Source organism: Clinocottus analis, unplaced genomic scaffold (genome assembly GCF_023055335.1).
Source record: "Clinocottus analis isolate CAN_PGR_092001 unplaced genomic scaffold, fCliAna1.0.p SCAF_11, whole genome shotgun sequence".
Classification (NCBI taxonomy): domain Eukaryota; kingdom Metazoa; phylum Chordata; class Actinopteri; order Perciformes; family Cottidae; genus Clinocottus; species Clinocottus analis.
Genome location: NW_027175832.1, coordinates 7,449,638 through 7,475,157, shown reverse-complemented (window position 1 = coordinate 7,475,157; position 25,520 = coordinate 7,449,638). Strand labels below are relative to the sequence as shown.

General features: G+C 42.8%; 1 protein-coding gene across 19 annotated transcripts in view; it reads right to left on the bottom strand.

Moving 5' to 3' along the window:
- LOC137781520 (receptor-type tyrosine-protein phosphatase F) overlaps positions 1–25,520 on the bottom strand; it is a 153,807-nt gene that overhangs the window by 62,479 nt on the left and 65,808 nt on the right. For 10 of the 19 annotated variants that reach the window (XM_068570327.1, XM_068570378.1, XM_068570343.1 and 7 more), the window contains exons 5-7: positions 6,144–6,332; positions 4,367–4,384; positions 1,885–1,995 (exon numbers count right to left, since the gene is read on the bottom strand). In XM_068570327.1, coding sequence (XP_068426428.1) covers positions 1,885–1,995; positions 4,367–4,384; positions 6,144–6,332 — 318 coding nt within the window. The remainder of the gene's footprint in view (positions 1–1,884; positions 1,996–4,366; positions 4,385–6,143; positions 6,333–25,520) is intronic. The other 9 variants (XM_068570352.1, XM_068570369.1, XM_068570387.1 and 6 more) reach the window with 1 other exon arrangement.

Sequence of the window (25,520 nt, the reverse complement as noted above, 5' to 3'; positions counted from 1 at the left end):
TGTAAATGAAAGAAACAAACATATAACGACAGGAAAGGAAGAGAGGCGTGTCAAAGGCCACATGTCTCGAGTCCCTCAAGGTCTAAACCCAATCAAGCAGCCCTGTGATAGCACCGCCCGGGGTCGCGTCTCCTCATTCCTGCTGCGGTAACAAAGACGGAGTGAAAACATGGCGAGAGCTTTTGTTCTCCATTCCAGACAAGTACACTTTTAAAAGGTTACGGTTGGTTTGATTTCTATCTCCTCACTGGTGTCGCGAGGCTGGCGGAAAAGTTAGTGTCGAGGCCAACGGGTTGACAGCTACCTGGGTGGTGTTACAGACAAGCTGGGCCCCGGGCCCCTGCTGGCGCCACACAACGACTGTAATTACCTCTGTGGGGGGAAAAAAAGCTGCGTTTGCACTCGAGACAGACATGCCCTGATTAATAGACGAGACTTGGGTCTCTTCCTCGCCTTTGCTGTTTGGCTGACACCCTCCCCCTGTCAGGATTTACTATAAGATCTAAACCTTCTGAAGCCCACAGGGCTTATTTAATCCGTACATTTGATGCCGCTGTGCTCCTTGAGGATGGTTTTACAAGTGATTCCTGTAATCCAGGAGGAAATTCTGTCTGTTGGGAAAAAAACATTTTTCGTGGATTTCTGATTCTCAACATTATCTTCACATCTTAATGAGATCATTTCTTCTTTCGAAAATAGTACTCTAATTTCAATTTAACACCTTCCCGAGCAGTGGTTTTGTAATTCGCTTTGCCTTTAATAGAAGAGAAAGAATAACTTACTTATTTTACCTTGATGGATGAAGAGACAATGGAATCAATCACTCATAGAACAGCCTGTATGATCCACTACTGTATATGCTTTTAACACAATTAAGAAGCGTGTCTCTTGCTAACCCTGACACTTTCTCTCCTTCCCTCCCTCCCTCCCTCTTCCACCCACACTAACAACTGGAGCAGATATTCTGTTTCATGTACATCAGACATGGTGGTGTTATCCGCAGGGGCCGACCTAGACGCCTCTCTCTCCTATACCCGCTCTTTCCAGGATGGACACAATGCTGCCCTCGCCCTGCATTAGTCTGCTCACAGAGACACCACAACAAAAACAAACCCTGAAACTCCAGACCGGTCCATGCCTTTCGGAGCTCTGGGCTGTGCGGGGGGAATAATGGAGCCTTTCGATACAGTCAAAATAAAAAAGAAAGGAGGTCTGGCGTGGCTTTCAAAGCCACCAGAGGAAATGGTTTCAATGCAGCTGTTTTCACAGAAGCTGCACCTGGTCGGATTCGCAGCCAAACAGGAGGTTGAGGTTAATTCATTGCTATGGGAGGAATAGCAAGGCAAGGATAATGGTGAGAGAAGCGGTTGAAGAAAATACAAATATAGAAATAGTGGTTCAAATGTGGCCATCAAATGTGGAAATTACACGATAATTAAAGATGTTTCCAACAGGTGTTTTCACTTATCCCGCTAATTAGAACTCTGCTCAGGGTAAAGGTGGACAGAGTATGCTGAAAATGATTTCATGCATCAATAATAATTTCAGAATAGGTGTGATTTATACCACCGTGACAGGTGCAACCGAGCTGATAGGAGAGTGAAAAGAGATGCTCATCACTTGCACCCTCCTACACTCTCTTGAGAGGATTTCTAATCATGCACAATAACTGAAATCCCCTGTGTGACTCTACCATTATATACATGGTGTTGGGGAACGGACAGACAGAAATATAAAGACATAAAGATCCATGGTCACGAGTGGGTGAACATTCACAATCAAACAGTGTTTAGAGGTGTTCACAGCCGTTTGTGAAGCAAGCAAATGCTTGAGACAACAGAAAAGACATGAATTTCAAGAATTGAGAGAGACGTTTGACTTTACCTCGTACGTAGAGATTGGCAGGGGCGGAGTAACGGGTCCCGGCACTGTTCATGGCAACGCATTCATATTTCCCTTGGTCCGATTCCTCGCTGTTCTCAATTTGCAGAGCGCCTGCGTAGAGGATTAACAAATTTAGCCGCCTTGACAGTGTAATTTGGCATGAACCCACAGCAGATATCTGTACAGTGACTCGCTGGAGAGCCTGTAGTCAACTCGTCTAGCCCAGTTCATGTGTAATTAAGTGCCTCAGACATGGGTGCAGCTTTGTCAGGAAAATGCTTACAACAACATAAGCATTGAGCTGATTTGCCAATTTTAATGAAACTGCTAACAGAATATTTGCCTCGTCGTGTTAAGTAGAAAAAAAAAAAGCATGGCTGAGGGTCAATTAAACATCTAAATAACATGTCACAACCATCCAAGTCTGATAAGGCCTTCTGCTTCTGGAAATAATTTGACTTAACTTAATTTAATATCTACAGATTTTAGGTTGAGGCTAGGCTAACCTATATATATATATATATATATATATATATATATATATATATATATATATATATATATATATATATATATATATATATATAATTTTAACCAAAGGATTTGGTTAAAGTTTTGAGAAATAATGTAAAGCTTTTAGAGGACATTATTTTTTAATGCAACCAGATATAACCGAAATGAGTGAGTAAAAGGTAAACTAAGCCATTATTTTCTTAATAGCGTACAAATTTGCTGCAAAGCAACTGCCAGTAACTTTTCTTCAATCTGAGTTGAGTACGCATTGAGCTGTAAGGTCATAATTGTGTTCTTTCATTACCAACTATTTCACCATGTCTCCCCGCAGCCCTCGAGGGAAACACTCCTCTGCCAGATGGCTCAGATTAGCATTCACAATCCCAAGAAGCTGTAGTCATCAGAAATAAGGCCAACATGTTGATCTAACAAAGCATGAAAGCCCAGGACACCTGTCTTTGTGTGGTCATTTTGACAACCCATGTCCTTGCAAATGGCTGACAGATGAGACAAGTTGTAATTCTAACAGCACAAACTTACCTGCTTCCCCACAAAGTACAAAAATGACATGTTTCAAAACAAAACTACTTCTGTCAGCAGTACATATGCATGTCACAAGTGAGTGATAACATTTATCATGTCTCCGAAACAGCATGGTACTAGCATGAAAGGCAGCCAGCCACCATGCAGTTTGAAACTGACAAAAATACTCAGCATAAGCTGATACATTTTATTTTCACATCATGCAGTATGAGATGAAAGCAACAAACAGGTTCACCACCAACCTAAGGGGACTCGGATCGAGACGAGGCCAAAAACAGAGAAGTGAAACAGGGCGGGGCAGTAACATGTAATAATATCACCTCAGATTTCATGACAACATATCTCTCCAAGGTGTTTTGCAGTGCACGCTGAGCTCATCGCCGCCTGATTCAGCACTGACATGCACCTGCATACTAATGCTGGTGTCACCAATCTGTCAATCTGCCCATCCTCCCATGGGAGGAAGCAGTGTGACTACTACAGGATTGTAGAAGGTTACTGCTATGGCGGTTGTCAGAGCTGCAGCACTAAACCCCTTCAATTACTTCCAACTACGCAAACACTGGTGGATCTTCTGCAAGCTCATTTCACTGTTTACAAGTGCAGAAATTACATAAGGGGCCACAGCGGCAGGCGTGAGGCCGCCTTAATTCCGAAAGAGTATAACGCCTAATTGAATATGGGTTGTATTAGGAGCCAAGGACGCACAGACATTAAGACAGGCAGCTGGTAAATGCAAATGTATATAGGCTTGCCCCAGACGTCCAGCATTTACCCCACTGTTGTTGAACGGAAATCATGTTTTCACGCCGGGGAAAAGCATGTGATTACCATAAAAAGGGGTTGAAGCATCTACCTTAACAATCTCAACCAGGCCTTCTGTTCCTATGCTGGGGGGCAATGCTGCATAGGCTGTATGCAAATGCGGCAATTTCAGTTTACGTTGAGGCCGCATAGAGGAGGCAGGTAGATCCTCTTGCGGCCGCAGTGGCCTTTAGTTTAAAATGCAACTCGTCAGCTCCCCTCGCTAAAAAGCCAGAAGAGAGACTGAAGCCAAAATATGTTTCTGTGTCAGTGTGTGTGTGTGTGTGTTTGTGTATGTGTTGAGTGTTCATAAAAGTGGCTCATTTCTAACAGTCTAGAAGGACTCTTGAAAAAAGCCAATTTACAAGATAACACCTTGGACTGGCTTTTGCATTTCCGTTCTCCAGACATGTGGGTTGGTGATCGTTTGTTTGTTCGGCAGCAGACAGCAGACGGGGACATGTTGGGAAAAGACGAGGGGGGAAGTGGAAGATGGTGGGTTGGCTCCAACACCACGGATGAACCTGGTGATGTGGCATTTTAGGGGAAATGCAGGGATCTGATGTGAATGTGAGGGAATGGTGTGGACGTGACATTTTCCAACACACTTCATCATCCTTACCTCTAATTGGTGTACCACCTAGGTGGGAGTAATTTTGATGCAAACAGGGTTGAGAGATCAGTTAGTAATCCACTTATTATAGTGGGACAGAAAAAAAAAGGCTTCTAACAGGGTGCAGATAATAAACGAACAAAAAAAAGGATACAGAGTAGAAGCCACTTAGATGCAATGTGCTGAAGTTCAATGTACTTAATCAATGCTCTGAAGCAAGTATACATTGTGGACTGTACTTGTTGTCTGTAAATGACCACCGCCACTGAAATATAATTCTGCTACTTTTGTATTTGCAAACAACAGCTACAGCCACATTTTTGTAACATTGAAATACTATGCAATTTAAGCATATTCTTGTATTAAGCATTCTAATTTAAGATGGCATTACTCTTTGTAAAGACTGCATTTGTGCAGAAAGCAGTTAGTAGAAAGATAAATGTTATGAAAGTCATACATAAAAAATAGAATGATGCACTGCCAAACGTATTCAGGTCAGAGGTATTAAATAAAAAATAAGTTAGTATCTCTACAGACTAGAGTGAATGATTTGGATGGTGGAAATAGATAGACCAAATGTGTCTGTGTGCTCACTAGGAATTGTGCAAGTGTAATGCAATAGGAGGAACTGAGTCTCTGCCTTTTCTGTTAAACTGTGGCAGAAAATGAATGTGCTTTTTTTTCCACCATCGCAAAATTGGCCTCATTTCAGGTCATGTGCAGTAAATGTAAATCCTGATACGGCAGCAGATGTCAAGAAAAGGATGGTGGATAAAAAGAATCATTGGTCTCAGGGCATTACATATCCCCATATTTCCAGGCACTATATTTATTTGTGAGAAAGAAAACCAATTAAAAGTTTGTTGCTAGAAGTAATAAATAAATCAATGTAAAAAATTCATGTTTTTATGCGGTTATAAAAAACATTATCAAACCGTTAAGGAGCTGTGTTATAATTTAATTTGTGAGAAATCTGGATCTAATTTAGGTTGTGCTTTTTGGAGGGCCGCATTTTAATATTTCAAGAACATGCACAGCCCAAGTGAACACGCTCCAGTGACCTCTATTCGGCCTCCACTGGGCAGCTCGAGCGCCAGGCTGTTCCTGGAGTAGCTCTCATCTTTAATCTTTGGAGCCTCAGACCTGCAGCCTGGCCCGACACTGTACGGCCAGGCAGATTTAGTAAGGAGCCACAAATCTGGTCGAAAGCCACTAATCTTTCCACCTTGCACCTTTTCCATCTGATCCAGGTCAGGCGAGCACTGTTTATTTATCTAGTGGACTGCTACTGTGAACAAAGAGCACCGCAAACATATTTTCTCTTTTGCAAGTTTGAATCCAAGCTAATGCATCCTCGGCTGGCCTCGTTGTCACCCAGCTGCATGTTTAAAGGGGGATTAAGGATTATTTAATACAGTGAAAATTCTCTTTCTGAACTTTGGATGGTTAGAAGCTCATGCATCACTGTCAGAAATTGCAGGAACTCCATTCCAACTTCTGTGTAACTTTATAATTGGCTACAGCTGTGAGGAATAACATTCAATTAGAACTCAACTAACCAATCAAGGAGTCAAACGTTCATGTCCTTTGTGCTGAAAGAGAATACACGAGGTCATACATGACACCAAAGGCTTTTAGTGTTTTCACACCCTCCTCATGTCTTGCATGTCTCGTGGTTGTTGGTAGTTGATGTACTTTGCAACTTGCCGTTAATATATTTACATTATCAGTATGTCATGGAGACTAACACCTTGAAGAAATGAAATCAGACAAAATCAAATTGTACCTGAACGAAGCTGTTTAATGCGCCCGTTACTGCTGCTGATGTCCACAGGAAGCATGTCCTTGAACCATGTTATCTCGGGGTCCGGGTTTCCGCTGGCAGCACACAGCATGGTGGCAGTTCTGGTCTTTTCAACCACCTTCAGCTGGGGACCCATATCGATGGTGGGAAAGCCATGGGGGACCTGGTTCTCTGGAAATTTGCAGATGCAAATTGTTAGTATACACACACACACACACAGAGCAATCAATTAGGTGTGAAAAAAACAACAAGAGGGAGAACAAAAAAACCCGTTTCTGACAGAGTCTAGGCTCCCCAATTGCTGTGAGAGGCATTGAGTGCATCAAAGCTGTTGAGCTGGAAAGGGCAGAGAAGAGGATGAAAAAGTGCAAATACAATTCAGGTGTAACAGGCCAAACAGTAATCAGCAAGCATGCACACAAACACACACACACACACAACATTTGTGCAATTGCAGAATGTACAACAGCTTAATTAAAAAATCTGGTATGATTTGGATTTCAAATTTGGTTGAATAGAAATAGCTCTGATTGATTATCATAGCAGGCTTCTTATCCAGCACAGGGAGTCTTAGGTTTAGACAGAGGAAGGATTGCAATCTGTCTCTGGGCACCCATGCATAAATGATCCGCCTTAGGCTTAGCAAGCTAAACAAACCTATTTGAATAATCCAACTCATCATAATGAATGTAAAAGCATATCCATGACAACACCTAAAGTAAAATCCTTAAAGCAAAATTGTGTTCTTCTCAGGTGAAAGGCTGTTCTCAAATATATACTGACATCTCATCACAAGATTAACTAAATCAGAACAATATGTAGTCCTGGGCTTTTTTGGGCTGAGCCTTGACACATCGGATTCCAATTATCATCCACAAGTGGTACATCCCAGTATACAGTGTCTACCATTGAAATGTAACATTTATGTGCATGTGTTTCAATTGTGCAAAACGTATACTCTGGTCATATGTTACAAAGGTAAACTACCAAGGAACATATGGGCGATTGTTTACCTCGATGTCTTCTCTGTTATGCAGATTAAACGATGCAATGTCCCACCATGTTGACTTTTTAAGACATTTGTAGGTGGATACACAGTAACAGCATTAGTATATTAAAATGAAATGACCCACATTATTGAACTGTTTTGTAATGGTTTTAAGATTCACATTCTTTGATTAAATTGTCACTGTCACTGACATAGCCTAATTGTGCTGCATATCCTGAATCAGACCACTTCCCACCTGCCCTCCTAATAAACCCTAATTTAACCTCTGGACAGCGTTAATAAAGAGGAAACACAATAGCCCTCGAGAGGTCTTATTATCAGCTCGCTCTTAAACTTGTAATCTCTTTTATCTTTTTCCCTCATATGTAGATGTGTCCCCGGGGCCAAAGTGCTGAAATGGAATCCTTCGCACAGCGCTAATGATTGTTACTCCTGTCTTTGGTTCACCATGAGAAGAAACCTAACTGCAGGTTAATACTAAGCAAACGATAGTTGGTCTGCGGGGACGGAAATTAATACTAGTCAAGAGATTTGGCTTTAAAGGGAAGTTGAAGACATAGTGTCCAGAACAGGATTACCGTGTCCCAGAAGTGAAACTGAATGGTCCACTAAACAACAAAGAACAAAAACAAGGTGTCTTGGTGCACGGTATTTAATCTCTAACTACCGCCCTGGACTGGTCAACCATGTACGACTGTGATTGCAACACTGTGGGAGAGAGAGAGAGAGAGAGAGAGAGAGAGAGAGAGAGAGAGAGAGAGAGAGAGAGAGAGAGAGAGAGAGAGAGAGAGCGTTCTCTGCAGACTTCCCTAATTAATTAAGACATGAGCATTTTGTTGTTCACTCTATACTGTGACACAAAACAAATATCTTCTGTTACACTGTCCACTGTGAGCTGTGTGACAAGAGACACAAGGTCGTCTCATATCAGTCATCAGCTGTGACAAGAACAATGTGCAGTACGATCTCTCTACGGAGGACTACCCAAACTATCAGCAAGAAGTGATTCTCCAAATGCACCTTTGAACTCCATTCACTCCACTCAAAGTGTTGTTGGTGGAATTGGTCGACCATCTTAAGCACATTCATAACGTGGACTATGTTTTGATTTGATTGTCTCGAAGATTACATCAGCCAGAAGGCTGTCCGCCTTAAGATAGAGCTGAAGGGAGGCACTGTATAGGACCTTTCCACTTCACTTGGCTTGTCTGAATCAAAAATCTATATGTAAACTTATATTGCCCGAGCATGAATAGGTGTGTGGGTGTTGTACTTTGTTCTGATCCCCAGTAGAGCAGTTGTTCCTTCTTTCACCCTTGTGTTTGGCCTGAAGCCTGGATCGTCTCAAATTCAGATGTAGTTGACAGATCTCTGCATGGCCTCAGCTCTGTGTGGCGAGGCTTACTTCCTGTCTAACGATACAGGATTTGTTTTCAGACCTCTACAAAACAGACAACTACAGGCCACTGAAATAATACTGAACAATTTGTCATTGTATGAATAACGGTAACAGGAGCACCCTGTGTTCCTTTGTGGTTTGCTCTCTCTAACCTTCAAAGAGAAAGAGAGGGATGCAACTTGTATATACGTACACACCATAATGTTGAAGCTTAAAATGGACAGTTCGGTGGCCCAAGATGAACAAAATAATATTACTTTGCTACTGTCCTTCGTACAGTGGTTGCCTGTTAGCTACAACATTGAATTCAAAATCCTGAGGTAGATTTGAAAATGTATTTATTTAGAGAAGTTGTGTGCTAACGTATTAATCGTCTCAATAGATTTTAGGTTGATCTTTAATGAAGCGTGACGATGTACTGTCTTCAATCTACTGATTTCAAGTGTTCACGTGTTCATATTGTTCATGTAACACGTGGTAAGCCCCCCCCCCCCCTCTCTCCACGCCCCTCCTCCTCCCCACCAAATCACTGCACCTTTCGGCCAGGAAATTATGAAGCTTCCCTCCAGGTCTGGTACAACGTTACTATATGGTGGAAAACAATCAATAAACACTGAGGAATGACACTGGTCCTTTCAATCACACCGAGCAGTGACAGTACTGAGGAGGAGTGAGAAGTCTGTCATACTATACTGTGAGGTAAAGTTCCTATGATTGGTTTTAAGCAAATTTCAAGATTCGTGAAATTTCCCACAGAAAGACGTGTCTTGCCTTACCAGTGAGTAAAACTATTTATACTATAGTGCTTTCTGGAATCACGCTTTTCACTGAAGAAACATGAATACCAGTATCATCATTGGATATTTCCCACCAAACGCTCTTGCATAGATTCCTGTAGAATATTTATGATTAAGATTATTGGCGAAGGCTACTGGGTTGTAAAATGCTGATCGGCATTGTCCGATCAGGAAGCACAAATAGGGAACACTTTAAAAGGATGAGTGCTGCTGCAAAGTTAGACATGAATCTATCCCCTATGTATTGCAGGTGATCAGTTATACAACTGGCAGATATTCCTTTCATAGTACATCAGAGAAATGGAGAACACAGAGTGGCTTCACTTGGAGTGTCACTTTTAACACGGGAAATTGTTTAGCGAGGCTGGCCAGGCTGCATGTACAGTACATGCTACAGGTACAGTATGTAGGAGGCAGAGCAGTGCTTAACTTCCATGTTGTTTCCATAGTGTGTACTGTCATGGGAGCAGGAGATATCCCAGCTCCTTCTTGGAGAAGAGTAACCAGATAGAATACAGAGAAAACACACAATACCCAGCCAATTTAAACTGTAAACACAAAGGACAACACAATCATGGCTTGTTTAAACCATGTGAAAAGAAAATATAGTACATGTCTGTAATATTTAGAATTGAGCAGGAGCAGAAAATGTTGTGCCACTAAAGAGAGAGATGTAAAGCTTCACTTCATTTGCTGCACTTCAAGCTATCTGCTCCATGTGCTGCAGACTGAAGCTGATTGAGTCTCTGACATGCACTCAGATCTTTAACACCCTGCCTCAGGAGCCTATTCTTCTGATTCTAGTCTTAAAAAGGCACATTAATTCATAAACCATACGATGATACATTATAGCATTGTATTTTTAAATGTCATGGAAGACTTAGTTAACTCAGTTAATTTATTATAGTTGTTAACATAGTGATCGGTACAAAAAGGTACTTTTTTTTTCATAATGTATTTCTAATATAGCTTATTAAAGTTGTCTTTAGGAATACAAAAAAAAACAATAATAATTGAAAGTTTTATCGATACACATACTTATGAAGTATCTTGAAAGATTTGAACTCTGGCTGTTTTTTTCCTTCTATTTCAATTCCTGTGCCTGCCGTGTCATCCATGGAGGACAAAGACATACCTTTTGTTCAGCCCTTTTTAATTTGAAAGGAGGGGGGATATGGAGAGAATCCAATAAATTAATGCAGGTTGATGTTTGTCAAGAGGACATTTTTAATAAAAAAAGGTCCTGGCAAGAAAACACACGCAAGGCAAAGATAATGCGATAATGTCCTGCAGGCGATCCATTAAGGTTGATTTATAGCTGCATGCACATTTATATTAATGCTGGTGCGTCTTAGTCTGCCAACCAGCCATGTTGCAGTTAATCCATGTCTGTCCAAAATGTCATCATGTCATCCTTTTATCCTCATAAACATTTGTGTCAAATTACGTTGTGTCTTCGTTAGCATTTGCATTCTTGAGTTATGGCCAAAAAAAAAAAAGTTGTTGTGAGGTCACAGTGAACTTTGACCACCACATTCTAATCAGTCCATCCTTGAGCTCAAGTGGATGTTTGTGCCAAATATGAAGAAATTCCCTCCAGGTGTTCTTGACACATCGCGTTAACAAGAACGGGACGAAAGGACGGACGGACGAACATACAGACGGACGGCGGGCAACATAATGCCTTCAGGGAGGCATACGAATCCCAATGTCCTGTCATGTGTGGCGCTCCATTATTCATTCTGCTTGTTTGCAAACTTAACAGTCAAAAATGATGCAGTCTTTCCCATACATTGATGAAAAACACCCAAACCGCTGTTATCCAAATCGCTGTACTGCTGCTGATATGATACACTGTCGCAGATGTCGCAATCCAATCTGTTTTAGAGCAGCAGTTTCAATTAGGACGTGTTTGTAAAGCGCTTCGGTGAAACAGTTGTTGGAACAAAAAGTAGTAGAAACGCCCTGGAATTGCAGATGAGTAAGGCCAGAGGCTGATGTGCGTCAGATGTAACTCCAGGTACGCATGAACTGGTTCTGTCACGATGTGAAAAACAAGGAGCATTGTTTCTTCCACAGCTGTTTATCTCACACAGAGTCACACTGCAAAACGAGCAGCTTAGCAGATGAGCTTGTTTACAGTGGTTGTAGCAGTACGCTGGAAAAGAGGGCAGGAGCGGACGGCGTTATGTGGTTTTCCGTCGTATACTCAATAAGGCTAGCAGTGGGAGCCTTGACTATACACAAAAAGACACTGGGAACCATTAGCGATACCATTTGTAAAGAGGAAATGACGGTAATTAGTTAAATTAAGAAAACATGATACAGTAATCATGAACTACTGTGTCGAGGAGGTGTGCCTCTGCTGGCAGGTGAGGTAAGCTTCAGATGAGAGAGGAGGGAGGGGAAAAAAAGTAAAGAGGAGAGAGGGACAGGAGAGAAGTGGAGAGGGCAGGGGGGAGGGGTGCATGCCAACCTCCTGCCAGCTCCAATTACCAGTGTGAGTGGAGCGTGGCAGCTAGGGCGATGGGTCTAATCAGAGCCCTGCTGAAAGAGACCCGTCCCTGTCCTCCTGTCCCACTGGGAGCTGCTGGAGCTCAATCCCACACTAACATCAGCTCGCGTTTTCCCCTCAACCAAAACATACTCATCTCAATGGGGGAAAACACTCAAGACACCCCAGTTCCTCCTTAACAGGGGAGCCCTGACACAGAGGCACCGGGTACAACAGTTTTGCATAAATAAAGCGCCTGCCTCGTTTCCTCTTCAGTATGTCCTTGTGTCTCCTTCCCACTTATACCCTCATGTGCTGCTATGCATGTTTCCAGTGAGAGTTACACGAGACTAAAGTCCCTTCAGAGGACATGCAGTCATGAAACATATGGCGAGGAATATTCATGCGGAAACATTGCTACGACATGAACAGGAGTTGTGTGTGCATACTTGCAAGCTGCCCACACCATCTTGCTTCATTCTGTATCAATCGTTAATCTAATCCAGCACCAAACGTGCGCCATCAAAACTGAAGGTGACACGGTGGGCCTTTCTTAAGTTCCTCCGCTGATACATCTGAGCTGATCTCAACTCCAGCAAGAAATAAAAGGCCTTATGATCTCCACGTGTGCCTTTTGCCAAGTGATGGATGACAACAATTAAAGGTGATGTCTCCTTTGATAGCGCGAACCAAAGGACCACAGTGACAGCAACACAGCCACTTGTCTCATGAAATATTACTGCTCTGAAATCTACCCCTTTAAACATACATCAGTGCACTGTCTTCATAGGCAGAAAAATAGGGGGTTTATGCACTTCTATGTAGGCCGGTTGGGTCTTTCAATGGCCTGCGTGTGGGAAGGAGAAGCATTAAGCTCTTCACTGTTAGCAACTGTACATGTTTGAAAGAGATTATAGTTGTTGGAAAACTACTAAGATTACAGTCTCAGTGTTTTCTGTGTATATTCAATAAAGCCTTTATTATTCCCCCTTCCTGTGAGCCCAACCTGTGGGAAAAACTAAATATAGTACAATAAGTGTTGTCTGCGTCTCAGCTGGTCTCGAGTCAATATGGCAGTGGAAAGCAGACGAGTCTGGTGCAGAAACAAAGCACACGGCCCGCGGCTGTTTGGAGCCAAGAACAACGTGGAGACAGACATTTGCATTTGCCGGAGACACAGAAGTGTGTGAGGCGTGTCGGCGGCGGCAGGAGGTGAAAAACGGAGAGCCGAGAGTTCAACTGAAAGAGCTCTGTGAACAGTTGAATCGCTGATGGGGCTCAAACCATTCAGGAGGTTCATTTGGAAAATGTGACAAGTGCAAAGGATTTATGACCGGCTGCACAGTGGCGCACTGTCGTCTCACCGCAGGTTTCTGGGTTCAGACCTGTCGACATGCTTTCTGTGTGGAGTCTGCATGTTCCTCCATGCCTGTGTGGGCTTCTCCTAGTTTGCCCCTCCGACCCCTCCTTCCCCACCCTTCCCAAATTACGAGACACGCCTACGGTCTGGAAGCTGTGTCTGTCTGTATGTGTCAGCCCTGTGATTGACTGGCAACCTGTTCAGACTGTACCCCACCTCTTGCCCCAATGTCAGCTGAGACTGCGTCCTGCGACCCTTAAAAAAAAAAAGGGTGATTGATGGCTTTATGAGCAACACAAAAGGTGGTGGTGGTGGAGGTATCATACTCTAGGCAGTGATAAGGGCAGCATTTCCATTTGCCGTGAGAATGCTTTGTTTCAGCTATTGCTAATTAACATTCTCTGTGGTTCAGTCAACTCTCACCTTGTGTGTGTTTGATAAGTATAGAGGGACTTGCAGGTGTTTCTCTCTAAAATCCTGTGACATTCAGGCAACGACTAATAAGGCCCACGGAATACGGCAGGCAGACAGACTCGACTGGTATTCATGTAACTGCCTCTCCGCTTTTGACTTGCAAAACATCGGCGGGCCAGGAGTTTTTCCTCACATGTTCTGCCACGAGAGGCATGGGAGCAGGACCCTCCTGCTCTTCAGAGGAATACTAGTTGGCAGAGCTCTCTGCAGAGGTCTCCTCAGAAGGGACAACACGGCACACCCCGACATCAAAGCCCCGGCAAGGAGGCCATTGATGTAATAGTGTTGTAATGGTATGAAAATGGTAAAAAAGAAAATAATAATAAAAAAAAATCTCTACGGAACTGCAGGCAAATGTGCAATGTTCACTCAAATGAGCATTGAAATACGTCTGAACATCTTGTCACGCCTTGTCTCTGGCACGCTATCGCTTATACCAGGTGTTATGGCAGTTGCTATGGAGATAGTAGTGCATCAAACAAACACTGTTCGGGGTAGATGAACTGCACGCACAGACACACCTGCACGCAACGGACCGTGACAGAGACACAGTCACAACAAAAGCCCTGTTAATGCCGCTGTTAGTCCTCTCAGTGCTACATGCTGGCGGTTGCATCACCACGCTGTTATCCTGCGGTTTATCCAAGTGTACTTGGAGTAAAAAGACTCTAATGCATGCCACGACCTTTGAAATAATACACTTTTTTGTCTGGCAGAGCAGAACATTTGGCCCTACTTCCTCGCCTACAGGCAGATAATCAATAACAGTCATCTAATTCCCTCCTCCACCCCCCCCCCAGCATCAACTCCTTTCTTTCCTTCCTTCCCTCCTCCTTTTATCATCTCCCCCTCTCCACGTTCCTATTCATCTCCACTTCTCCCCTTTTCTCCGATCTGATATCATACTTCCACTGTTGTCAGTATGATCTACAGCCTCTGCCAGATGCCCTACGCCTGTTATTTATGCTGCGGCGCACCAGTTAGTACACAACCGTGGCCTCCGACCATTACTGCAACCCGAGGGTGGTCTTCTGTATTCACATGGTTATGCTGACCAAGTCACCTTGTGGGACAAGCACCGCTGCACAGAATCACATCCTCCATTAACTACGCTGTACGGGTAGCACAGCTGTAAGCCTTCCTTTTGAGATTACAGCTCTACTTCTTGCCTTGTGGTCACACCAACAGGAGTTTGATTGAAGACCCTTGAGATTATAGCATTAGGGAGTACACGGAGTGTGCTTTACTACGCATTTTAATGACGCTGCCCCTGAAATGGAAAACCCAAGAATTCAAGGCAAATTTCCGTGGTAATACGATGTGGTTAATAAGACAGGCTATTCCTCCAGGTGTCTCGGGGAGAAAAAAAAACGAACAAGGGCAGGACCAAAAATCGGGAAGCGTGACGGTTAATGAAATCGGTCCACGAAAGGAAGCAGAGCGGCGGTTTGCAAATAAATGAATTAATTGATCCCCTCCACAACTCAAATTAATCATCAGCAGAGCTTTATTGTGACATGTTTAGTGTAATTACAGCAGATAGGGATGGCTTTTATGAGTTCTGAGAGAGGCAGTGGATGTAGTGGAATGTGGCAGGTTCTGTTAATTAAATCCTCACTGACTGGCCTCCTGTGACAGCCTTTACTTATTCTCTCGGTCTGAGATGATGAATAATACACAGAGTCTGAGAGTCAACGTCAACAAATAAATAACAAAGATCAACTTTGTTGTGGTTTGCAGAAGTGATTGGTGTTCAGAAATATCACACTGTGGCATGACCTATTAACTGCTCAACTCAAAAGAGGCAAAGGCAATCATTTCCTCTGTGCTGGCCAACAGGAGCAAGGACTTTGATGGCTGGTACGATTCTACAGTTATAGGGAATGAGCTTGCAGCTTCGGCTGATTTAGGTGATCTACATATGAACAGGTTTAAAGTCAATCCTAAGGCTTCCAGTTCACCGACCATTTTATTTCTATAGGTTCAATCTTAGTACTAACCACAGTTTCATAAAATATGACAGGAATAAGTAAGTGCTTCAAACATGCCCTGACACTGTGAGAGTTAAGCAGGGCACTTCTGAATATGAGGATGCCTGCTCAGTCAACCTCCCCTTGCAAAAAAAAAAAAAAGGTTAAAAATATTGATGCTGATGTAATGCATTCAAATTCAACAGTGCCTTTGACAGCTGTAAGCAAACCGATCAACTACAACCTTGGGGGGGAAAAAAAGAAGTAAAAACACAGCTTTGCAGCTTAGAGAAAATGGGACTATGCCTCTTAAACATGAGGAAAATGTCAAGCTTAAGGCCAAGCTATAAGGCTGATAGTGAGACAAGCTGTTCTCCACAGCCTTCTATGGCCCAGTGGGTAAGCCAAGAGGGCCTGGTGTGTAAATGTATGAGGAAAATGGGTCAGGGTGAAAGGACTCCCATTAGCCAGCTCATTGAGTGTAGGTATTAGAACCCCCCTGACATGCAGCGGGCCCATCCATCCACAGCCAGCCAGGGCCCGGGGAGCCGTTGACTCACTGGCCTGCAGAGCTTTAGGTGGACCTTGCTCTTTACCTGCTGGGGGTTTAGGCCCAGCCCGTCATTGTTAACAAATAAAGGAATGTCAGGCGGTGCTTTTCTTTTCAACACCGGGTGTTGTTTTTACTTTATTATTTGTGTCTAGAAATAGAAACGTCTGCACAATACGATGCGGCAGGCACAATGTAATAAAAGGTCCAACAAGAAATTGTTTTATGTCACATTTTTCGCTGCGATTGTATCAGCGATGTGTCGCTGCCGTGGTCCTTTTTGAGATGATGTTTGGTACTGTGGTGGTGAAAACATTAAACAATATTAATTATGAATGAGCTTCATTCAACACAACACCAACTAATGTGGACTAAAAGGACCGTTGTTGTAAATCAATTTGCAGGGCTTTTCTAATTTATTTAGATTAATTGTCTTCCAGGATTTCTGCTTTTCCTGGAATGTTGGCTAATCATACATTTTTTGCATGATTCATTAGAATTATCTGTAGAAACCAACCAAAAGAATATGCAATACACCATGCGCCAGGGCTAATAATCTGAAATCTATTAAATCAAAAGTTATTTTACTCTTGGGTCTTCAACAAAAGTAATTTCTTCTTCTGAGTTCTGCACATTTTTTATTGAAATGAGTCATTTCAGGGCACTTATGGTTTTCCTGTTCCGTGAAGAGGGAATTAAATGTGATAGACCTATTAACGACTGTTGGATTACAAAAAATGCAGAACATCTAAAAAAAGGTGGGGAGTTGTTGAACCGCGGCTGAGCATAACACACGTTTAGTCAAAGCCAAAAAAACAGCGTGAAGCAATGAAAAAATTGATTTGCTACACAATTACACTGTAACTGTAAGCGCTTGACTTGCATTTGACCCTCCGATCTATTTGATTCAGGAGCACATTTGTGATGGACAGTTTCCATCTCCCTGTGTGTTCATTCACTGAGGCTGCATACATTTCTAGGGGGAAATAATATTGGATCTTCACAGTTAGATGCTTGACGATCTCTCCCCGCTCGCCTCTTTTCTGGTTCACAGTGAAACCGATAAAAAAAAAATGCTACCCCACCGATAATCACAGAGCAAGTAGAGACGAACACAAAATGAATCAATCTCAGGCAAAACTGACCCCGACGCTCTAATGGAGGAAGCGGTGTGTCACTCTGTACGCAATTCACGCATGGTTATATACACTATCGATAATCACTTCGGTCATGCTCTCATAAACAAGTGTTCAGTCCAATCTGTAATTGAATAATAAAAGCCTGCTGCAGCCGCTTGTGGTAGATATCTAACAGCAGTTGTCAATTCACGGATATCCCTGTCTGTTGGAGACGATGCGCAGATATCAAAGGATGTGCTTGTCTTGTCACATCCCCAATATCTTCTGAAGCCCAGAGACAAAATCCAGATAAGGAGTTCAATATGTCCTGACAATCAACAGAGGCAATAACTTCCCATTTTAAAACAGTGACAGGCTGCAGCTCTGCTCTCAATAAATGTATGACAGCAGAAGCAAAAAATGGACACATCAACCGGAACAACCATGCAATACTAAGTGAGCTGTTGCGGGTTTTATTCGCCACTGTGATCTTTGCACACACACAAAAGCACTGTGGGTAAACAGCAGGTGTTACTATTATTATGGCCACCCACCATGTGTGTGTGACTTTACACGAGAGACAACAAAGATAACTTTAACTGAACACAATTAATTCATCTTTGACTGGCTTTGATGTCTTCCCCCAAAAGACTGGCGTTGACATCATCATCAAAGCAGCGGATGATAGTTGGGACGAATTTCATATCCATTCATTAAGCAACTACGTTCTTTGCGCTGGAGTGAAAAGCTGCGACGCTTTAAAACATTCTTTGAACGCCGCTGGCCCACTTCAAAAAGGATAAATACGTCCCAGCATTTCCTGAACACCTTTCAGGATGTTGAGTTTCCCCAAAGTGGTTGAAGTTAGGGGATAAATTAGAGAAATGTAAATCCGCTCCGCGACTCATCAGGACAGGCTGCAAATGTGTTTTGAGGTTTTAATATCAAATTACATGCTTTCAACAATTCAGAAAGTGGTGCAAAGCAGGCAAATGATCAAGTGGCTTTTAAAGAGCCGCTCTAATTCAGCACCAGTGGAAAAAAAACAACAACACAAAAATACATAGACTCTTACATTTTTAAGTTATCTCTATAGAATTAAAGGCCTGGCTCTCTTGGTTCTATCAACCACTTTTTAAATGATATTTTAACCTCTTAAATGACTTCTCTGTCTCTCCCTCCCTCTCTCTCTGTATCGCTCTCTCCCTTTAGGCAATAGACATGATCAGCACTGGCGGCGCAGACAAACCAGACGCTGCGGTCTTTACAGATACAGCTTGTCACAAGCATGGAGCAACTGATGGACATGTACAGATGATGAAATGTTTTGCCTTTAAAGCAAGAACGACTCCATCCAGATGTCTAGGCGACATGTAAAACAGAAATTTGAGTCTGTCGTCAAACAAATCTCCCGGGATAGATCAAGTCAGTTAGTTAGTCTATAGATCATACCCCACTCATATGAAGTAACGCAAGTTAAAACAGAAGATAATGTCTAACAATGATATTAAACAATTCATCTATTTATACAATCTTTTTAGAATTCTGCTTCCCGGTTGTTTTTATTTTTAATTTTTTTTAGGATCATGTATTGATCACACACAGAACGATTAGCTGAAGGTCAGATATACAACAAGCTGGCAGAGATTATAGAGTTAGTGTCCTGCTCAAGGACACTCCGGCAAGATGGCTGCTGCTAATTAAAGCCGCGTTTCACCCCAAAATCTCAGCAAAGTCTCCGCTGCATAAAACAAATGCTCAATTTGTTAAAAAGTTCATCGTATCCATCAGCGTCAGCATTGGGCGGGTCAGCTATTAGATAACAGTAAAAGTCAAGCAGTAAAACCACAATATCTTTTTGAAAGGAATCTTAATAGTATTCATTCGGTTTTTACAGCTGAAAACAAGTTCATGTATCTGGTCTTGTGGTAAACGGGGACAAAATACACGGCTACAGCCCTGACGAAGCCCCAGAAGCTATCCGTCCCCTTTCAGATGCCCGAGTCCTTGAAAGTAAGGATGTGAGGATGCAGATTGGGTGGCCAGGAGGGTGATTCCACTCCGCCATATTGTGTGAGTCCTTGGGAGAAGCATGCATAGACAGATGCAGTTTGTATCTGTCAGGCTGGATATGATCTACGGCGCTAGGCCTCCAGCCAGCAGATGGTGGGAGAAATTAAATCTGTGACACAGACCGACACAATGGAGCTCAGAAATACAGTTGGGAGGCGGGAGAGGAGCGGGAGGGAAGGGTGTGGGGGGGGTACACCTGTAGTTTAGTGTGTACCTGTGTGTGTGGGTCTCTGAATGGCTTAGAGTGCGTGCGAGTTTGTGCTTCTGTATTCAAACAGCATGTTATGACAAATAACAGCCCTGCCCCAAAGACACAAGTCGAACCTGTTCCACTTGAAAAGCAAACGCAAACTTTCACACCCTGCATCATTTGCACGAAACGGGAAACCCGAACTGACCGCTTACTTTCTTCAACGACACGAGGGAGCGGCTATTAAAACTGCAGCTTGAACATTACAGAAACCAGCCAGCATTCAAAAAGAGAATCAGAGAGAGAGAGGGAAAAAGTAATGGAAATAGCGGTTACACAACAGACCTTATTTCAGTCATTGTGGATGATTTGAATAGCGAGAAGGAAAGGATTAAGTTGTCGGAGAAGCGGGGCTCGGTATTAAATCATTCCGATATAGCTTCTGTATTTATCTAGCCTGGGAAGAGGCGCAATGCGATTTCTATGCTGTTCATCCAGTCAGGTTTGTTGTCCGCACTTACTTGGCTCCTGAGATATTTATTACTGGCATTGTGTCGCAGTCATTTTTTTTGCCTCTGCACAGGGGACTATAATGCATGCCAAGCAAATAAAGGCCTCTCTAACCAGTGAGGCAGTAATTTGTTTACTGTCACCAAACACAGGGACGCTAAATACATTCAACACAGTAAAGCCGGGACACTGTACTGGATTCCATTTTGAGACGTTTTGAACTGCGTGCGGAAGCTGATGGGTTTTTAACACTGCTGTATAATTATGGCCTCTTTCCCAAACTTAAAATTAGAGAGGCATGACATGTAGGCAGAGCTCTATTAATATTACAAGGAACTGCATGCAGAGTTAGATGTTTGACATGTTATAACCACGCAAGCAGCAATTTCTTCTCCACTGGAGAGGCTTTGAATGCTTGCATATTTCTCATTTGACCTTTCCAAAACATTTATTTTCGCGACATTTTGTGTAAGAAACGCTCTGCCGGGAAACTTCAAAAAAAAGGTGTGCAGCTGGTCTGAAGGACAACCTTTCTAATTCTCGCTCTGACAGCGGAGTTTTCCGGTAATGATGGGACTTTTGATCTGGTACCGTTAGATAACGCTCTTTTTTTCCCCCCGGAGACAGGTCCGCTGTCTCCCAAAGGACACCAGAGTGTTCTCCAGCGCAGCAGAAAAGTCACAGAATGTACTTCTGCACTACATTGCTGCTCACACTTAAGGTGTTCTCGACTCGCAAGCGGCTCTGCAGATACCCGCTTGACATTTTAATGCTGGTTTTAACTTTTTACTTAAGCCAGGAATTTTGCAGGAACTACTTAAAATTTGAGGGTGAGCACATAAGGGTTCAAATGTCCACTTTCCCAGGGCTTGATAGGACATTTGATTAATACAAATGAATACAACCACTTTGGCTGGAGATAAGAGTTCCAGCTTTAAAGCTTGTTATGGAAACACAGAACTAATGCAGAGCAAACAGAGCCAGTTCATTCCCACACCATGAACGGAAATAAGGGCAGCGTTCGTGTTTTGACAGTATTTTTCCTCTGTGAGATGTGACCTGCTGTTGGATGTTTGTGTTGAACGGTCTTACCAAGTCCTTTGCTGATTTGTTTTCATTTGTAAAATATGCATTATTATGTATAAGTTACAAGTCGGTCGCTGGAAGCCTTTCCTACGACTTGCCAACGTTGCAGTTCCCTGGTAGCTAATAGAAGCTGATTAAAACATGTTGTACCTTTAAGGATTTTGCTCAAGAATTTGGCTCTGCTTTTGGAAAAAAAAGGGTTCAATTTTGAAAACAGTCACTCTATTCATTGCCCCACAGAGCCTCATCAGTTTTATCATCACCATTAGCGACATGACACGGCTTTGACACCACCTTTGTCATTTCCTGATCTGACTCATTGCATTTTACTTTTTACATGCTCATCAAATGTTAACGGCGAGGAAAATATGAAATATTGCCTCGACATGAAGAAGTGGCAGCACACTACATTTAAGACTGATGTTGGGAGCTGAGATGTCTTTTCTGGCCGGCAGTAGTTTATTTCATACATCACTGAGACAAGCACCATTTACCTGAACGTTTACTGAGGCGGTTCAATTCAAGAGGGGCGCTCAAGGTCAAAATATTCGGCATCGTTACCCAAGTAATGAGTCATTGTTCCCTCTGGTCATCTCTTTAAATTGCCCCACCACGGCAAAGCCACACTGTCCACAATATTATACTGAGAGAAAGAGGGGGGATAAAGACATGGAACAAAGATACAAATAAATTACAATAAGGCAGAAACCAAAATGAGAGCGGGGACGAGAGTTGGGATTGAGAGACTGACAGCGATAATATTTCTCGAACACAGCCTCTCCCTCTTGTCTCAGCATTGTCTGCATCGTTATTATTTATCCATACAAGCCAGACCTGCACATGACTTGATCTCTCTTCCGCGCTCACCGTCTCGGCAGGATCGTACTTTGGTAAAGTAATTGAGCATGTCGGCCATTATTCAAATCACCACAGTGAGAAAAAGGTGATTACAGCCAAGGATCCTCAGATTTTGTAACAACAATAAAAGAATACAACCCAGTTTCTCCCGCTGTATGTATGTATGCGTGCGTCTCTCTCTCTCATACACACACACACAATGAAGGATGGCAGAGCTGACTTTGGGCCCATATGTAAGTCTCAGTGGTGTGACCTCTCGGGCAGGGGGGGGCGTGAGAACCTCCACGAACAAAGAGCTGGGCTGTTACAGCGTGACAGAATTACTGAGTGACTCGGGACTCATGACTGCAAAAGTGCTAAAGCCTAACTCGGCTGCGGCGTGGAAACATGCCGTTGCAACTCCCAACAGGTGAGTGGCACGTTAAACTATACAGCCACAGCCACAGCCACAGCACGACTCCCCTCGTCAGCTCAGGTTAAGAAACAATAAAAGGGGCCATTGGACTCGAGTTGTAACGTCCCCTGTGGACGGAATTCCAAAAAGCGAATGCATTTCCATTTCTATACAACTGGTAACATTCATCTTTGTCAACATTTGACAGCCTTTGACCCAGTCACTGACTCAGAGAGTGAATTAACTGCCAGTGAAGCCGACTTAAAATGTTGAGTGAAAAATAATTGAACACACTTCTATGTGTTTCTACGCAAAAAGAAATCCCTCGAAGGGAATTTGTGAAGACTGCTGGTGTTACCTTCAGTAAGAAGTTGACAGTACTGACATAATATTGTATTTGGCCCCCAAAAAAAATCCCAAACAAGTGATCCAGACACTATAATGCACTTCTGAACCCGCGGTATTTAAATAATACAGCCTACCTTTGAGCAAAGTGAAAGCACGTGCAAAGCTGCACCGATATGACTGTCATAATCCATATTTTGCAGGATTGGCAGAAAAAAATAAAGAGCCAGTATATGAAAGAATCATAATTAATGCTCGACCTTCCTTTGCTCTGCTAAAACCTATAATCCAGATCGACTTAGTGGTATAATGACTTCCCCATTCTCACTGCCTCTCTGGATGAGGGTGCTCAATGTATTATGACAACTTCATGTGGATGCAAAGTCACATGAACTTTAAGTCATGTGGAAAGTGTGAGGCTTTTTCTTTTGGAAGGCAAAAACAGGAAGTTTATGCGTGTGAAGTCAGTTTTTCAGCCTTTACTTCGGGCAGGTCGACATGTTTTTAAGCAATGTTGAACTTCAGTTTTCTCGGAGAGCTGCCCAGGACAGCTGCACTCTTCTCTTATAGGTCAGTGGGCAGCTTTACTGCTTCTGTGCCTTGCTCAGGGGCACCGCAACGACTTTAATTAAATCATTGAAAGTTTACAAAAGCTGGTTTCTTTGTCGCCGTCTCCAGATTTTTTGCAATTGATTCAAAACAGAAACGTTCTTACGTGACACCAACTTCTACAACCTCCAGGCTACCAGCGCTCCATTAGGGAGGAGGATCATCAGTCTCCGTCTGTTTGGTGCTGCCCCAGTGTTTCCTTGTGTACTGCTGCTGATATGAACTTGATGTATCGCTAGGCTCCAAACAATAGTCTAAAAATAGAGCCGAGCTGACAACATTGCTCCGTAAGTATATGTCTTAGTACCGAGTGTGCTTGTGTAAGTGAATATGCATGATTCTGTGTGTGTGGCTGTACGTTTCTATGCTTGTGTGCATGTATGAACTAGCTGAGAGACGCCAGCACATCCTCAGGGTGCTGGACGAGTGGAGCGGTTATTTTGATTCAATATGATGTGTGGTTGTGTTCTCCACCAGCCTCTGTGAAAACATGAAACTACTTGAGTGGTTTTAACTCATTTTACAAAAGCAGAACCACTTATTTAAGGAATATATTTCTTTACTTCAATCAAAAGATTTTCCTCCATTTCTAATTCAATGTATTTTAATACATCAATAATTAGACTATAAAGTAAACTATACGTCTAACCGATGAATCTCATTACATGAATTCAAATTATTTACAGAAAAATCTGTATGATGATATTTTGTATACATAAGCGCATGTGTTTATCATTATCAGTTTGGGACTAGATTGCTTCAGCTACTTCCAGCAGATGCGAAATGTTGGCAACGTTCAATAAATTCCTCGTTTGGAAATAAATAGATGTCTCTCTTCACCTTGCTGAATGTTCTCTGAAAGCTTCAGTTTCACCAGCCATTGGTTTACTTTGGCTGTCTGCCACTTCACTCTGAACACGGAGCGTAGAAGCGGCTTGCTCGAGCTTGTAGGCCGAGAGCAGCTGTCCACAGTTTTCATGAACCTCCATTGTTTTGGTTCGTCAGACCAAAACAATGCGCGTACAGCGGGCTCACTGTGTAGAGGCGAACATTAAGGAGTTGATAATTAGTGGAATCGTTAACACCGCTTCTCATGACGTCAATCGATATAATATTATCAAAAATAATACTGATTAATACTGCTATATTTTGGTGTGTATCAAAAAAGTAAGCAAGCGTTCAAAAAGTATAACCCGTCAACCGGCTCTGACTTTAAAGATTGTGTGATGAACCTACTTTCATGTGTGATTCAAGCCAAAACACACACTGGTGATGATGCTGCCATGGTGCGAGTAAAGCCCAATAGATAAAAGCATCCATCACAAGCTACGTGTCTGAATCGCACTTGACTCTGGGGGCGGGCAGCTACAATACTCATCACAGAGAGAAGATGACTTCATGCAAAGCACGTCTGCTGGTGAGAAGAGTTGCTCAACGTTGAGTAAGACTGTTGCCGTTTTTCTGTCCCCCCCCCGTCATCATAATCTCATTTCATTCACGTCATGTTAGTGCAGTTTGTTTGTGCAGCATTCCTCACAAAAGGAATGCAAAAGGAGAGGTAAAAAGAAAACACTTTCTTTGCGGAGGAGAAAAATCCCTTCGGGAAGATTACGCAAGCACAGCCGACGATATCATCAAATCAGCGTGGACCGAGGGAAAGAAAAAAAAAGGGAAGATGGGATTCAAACAGGAGGGGGATGGAAAGGCTGTGTTGGAATAACACTTTAATGCCAGTGTAATGGGGATGAACGGCCTGAATCTTCCTGCTGGAGCTTTTCTTCTTGAGAAAGTTACTAATAAAATCAACTCCTGCTGTGACTCGCACCCACATGACAAAATTACAATCAATTAAGGTGGAAATTCACGCTGACAGCTCAGTGATGGGGAAGGCTGCGCAGGGGGAGATGCAGATCCTCTGTTCACTTACATCACATACATAACTCTGAGTGGGCGAGGAGGCGAAAGAGGTTCATGGAGGTCAAAGTAGCCTGTAGGCTGTATCTCTTTATGTGTAAACAAGCGAACATGTATTGTCTTAAAGTTATTTGGATAAGCAGGGAAACAGTGGCATGTACACATCTATTTTAGTCAGATGTTTTAGCCAGTTATTTTGCACCATAAGG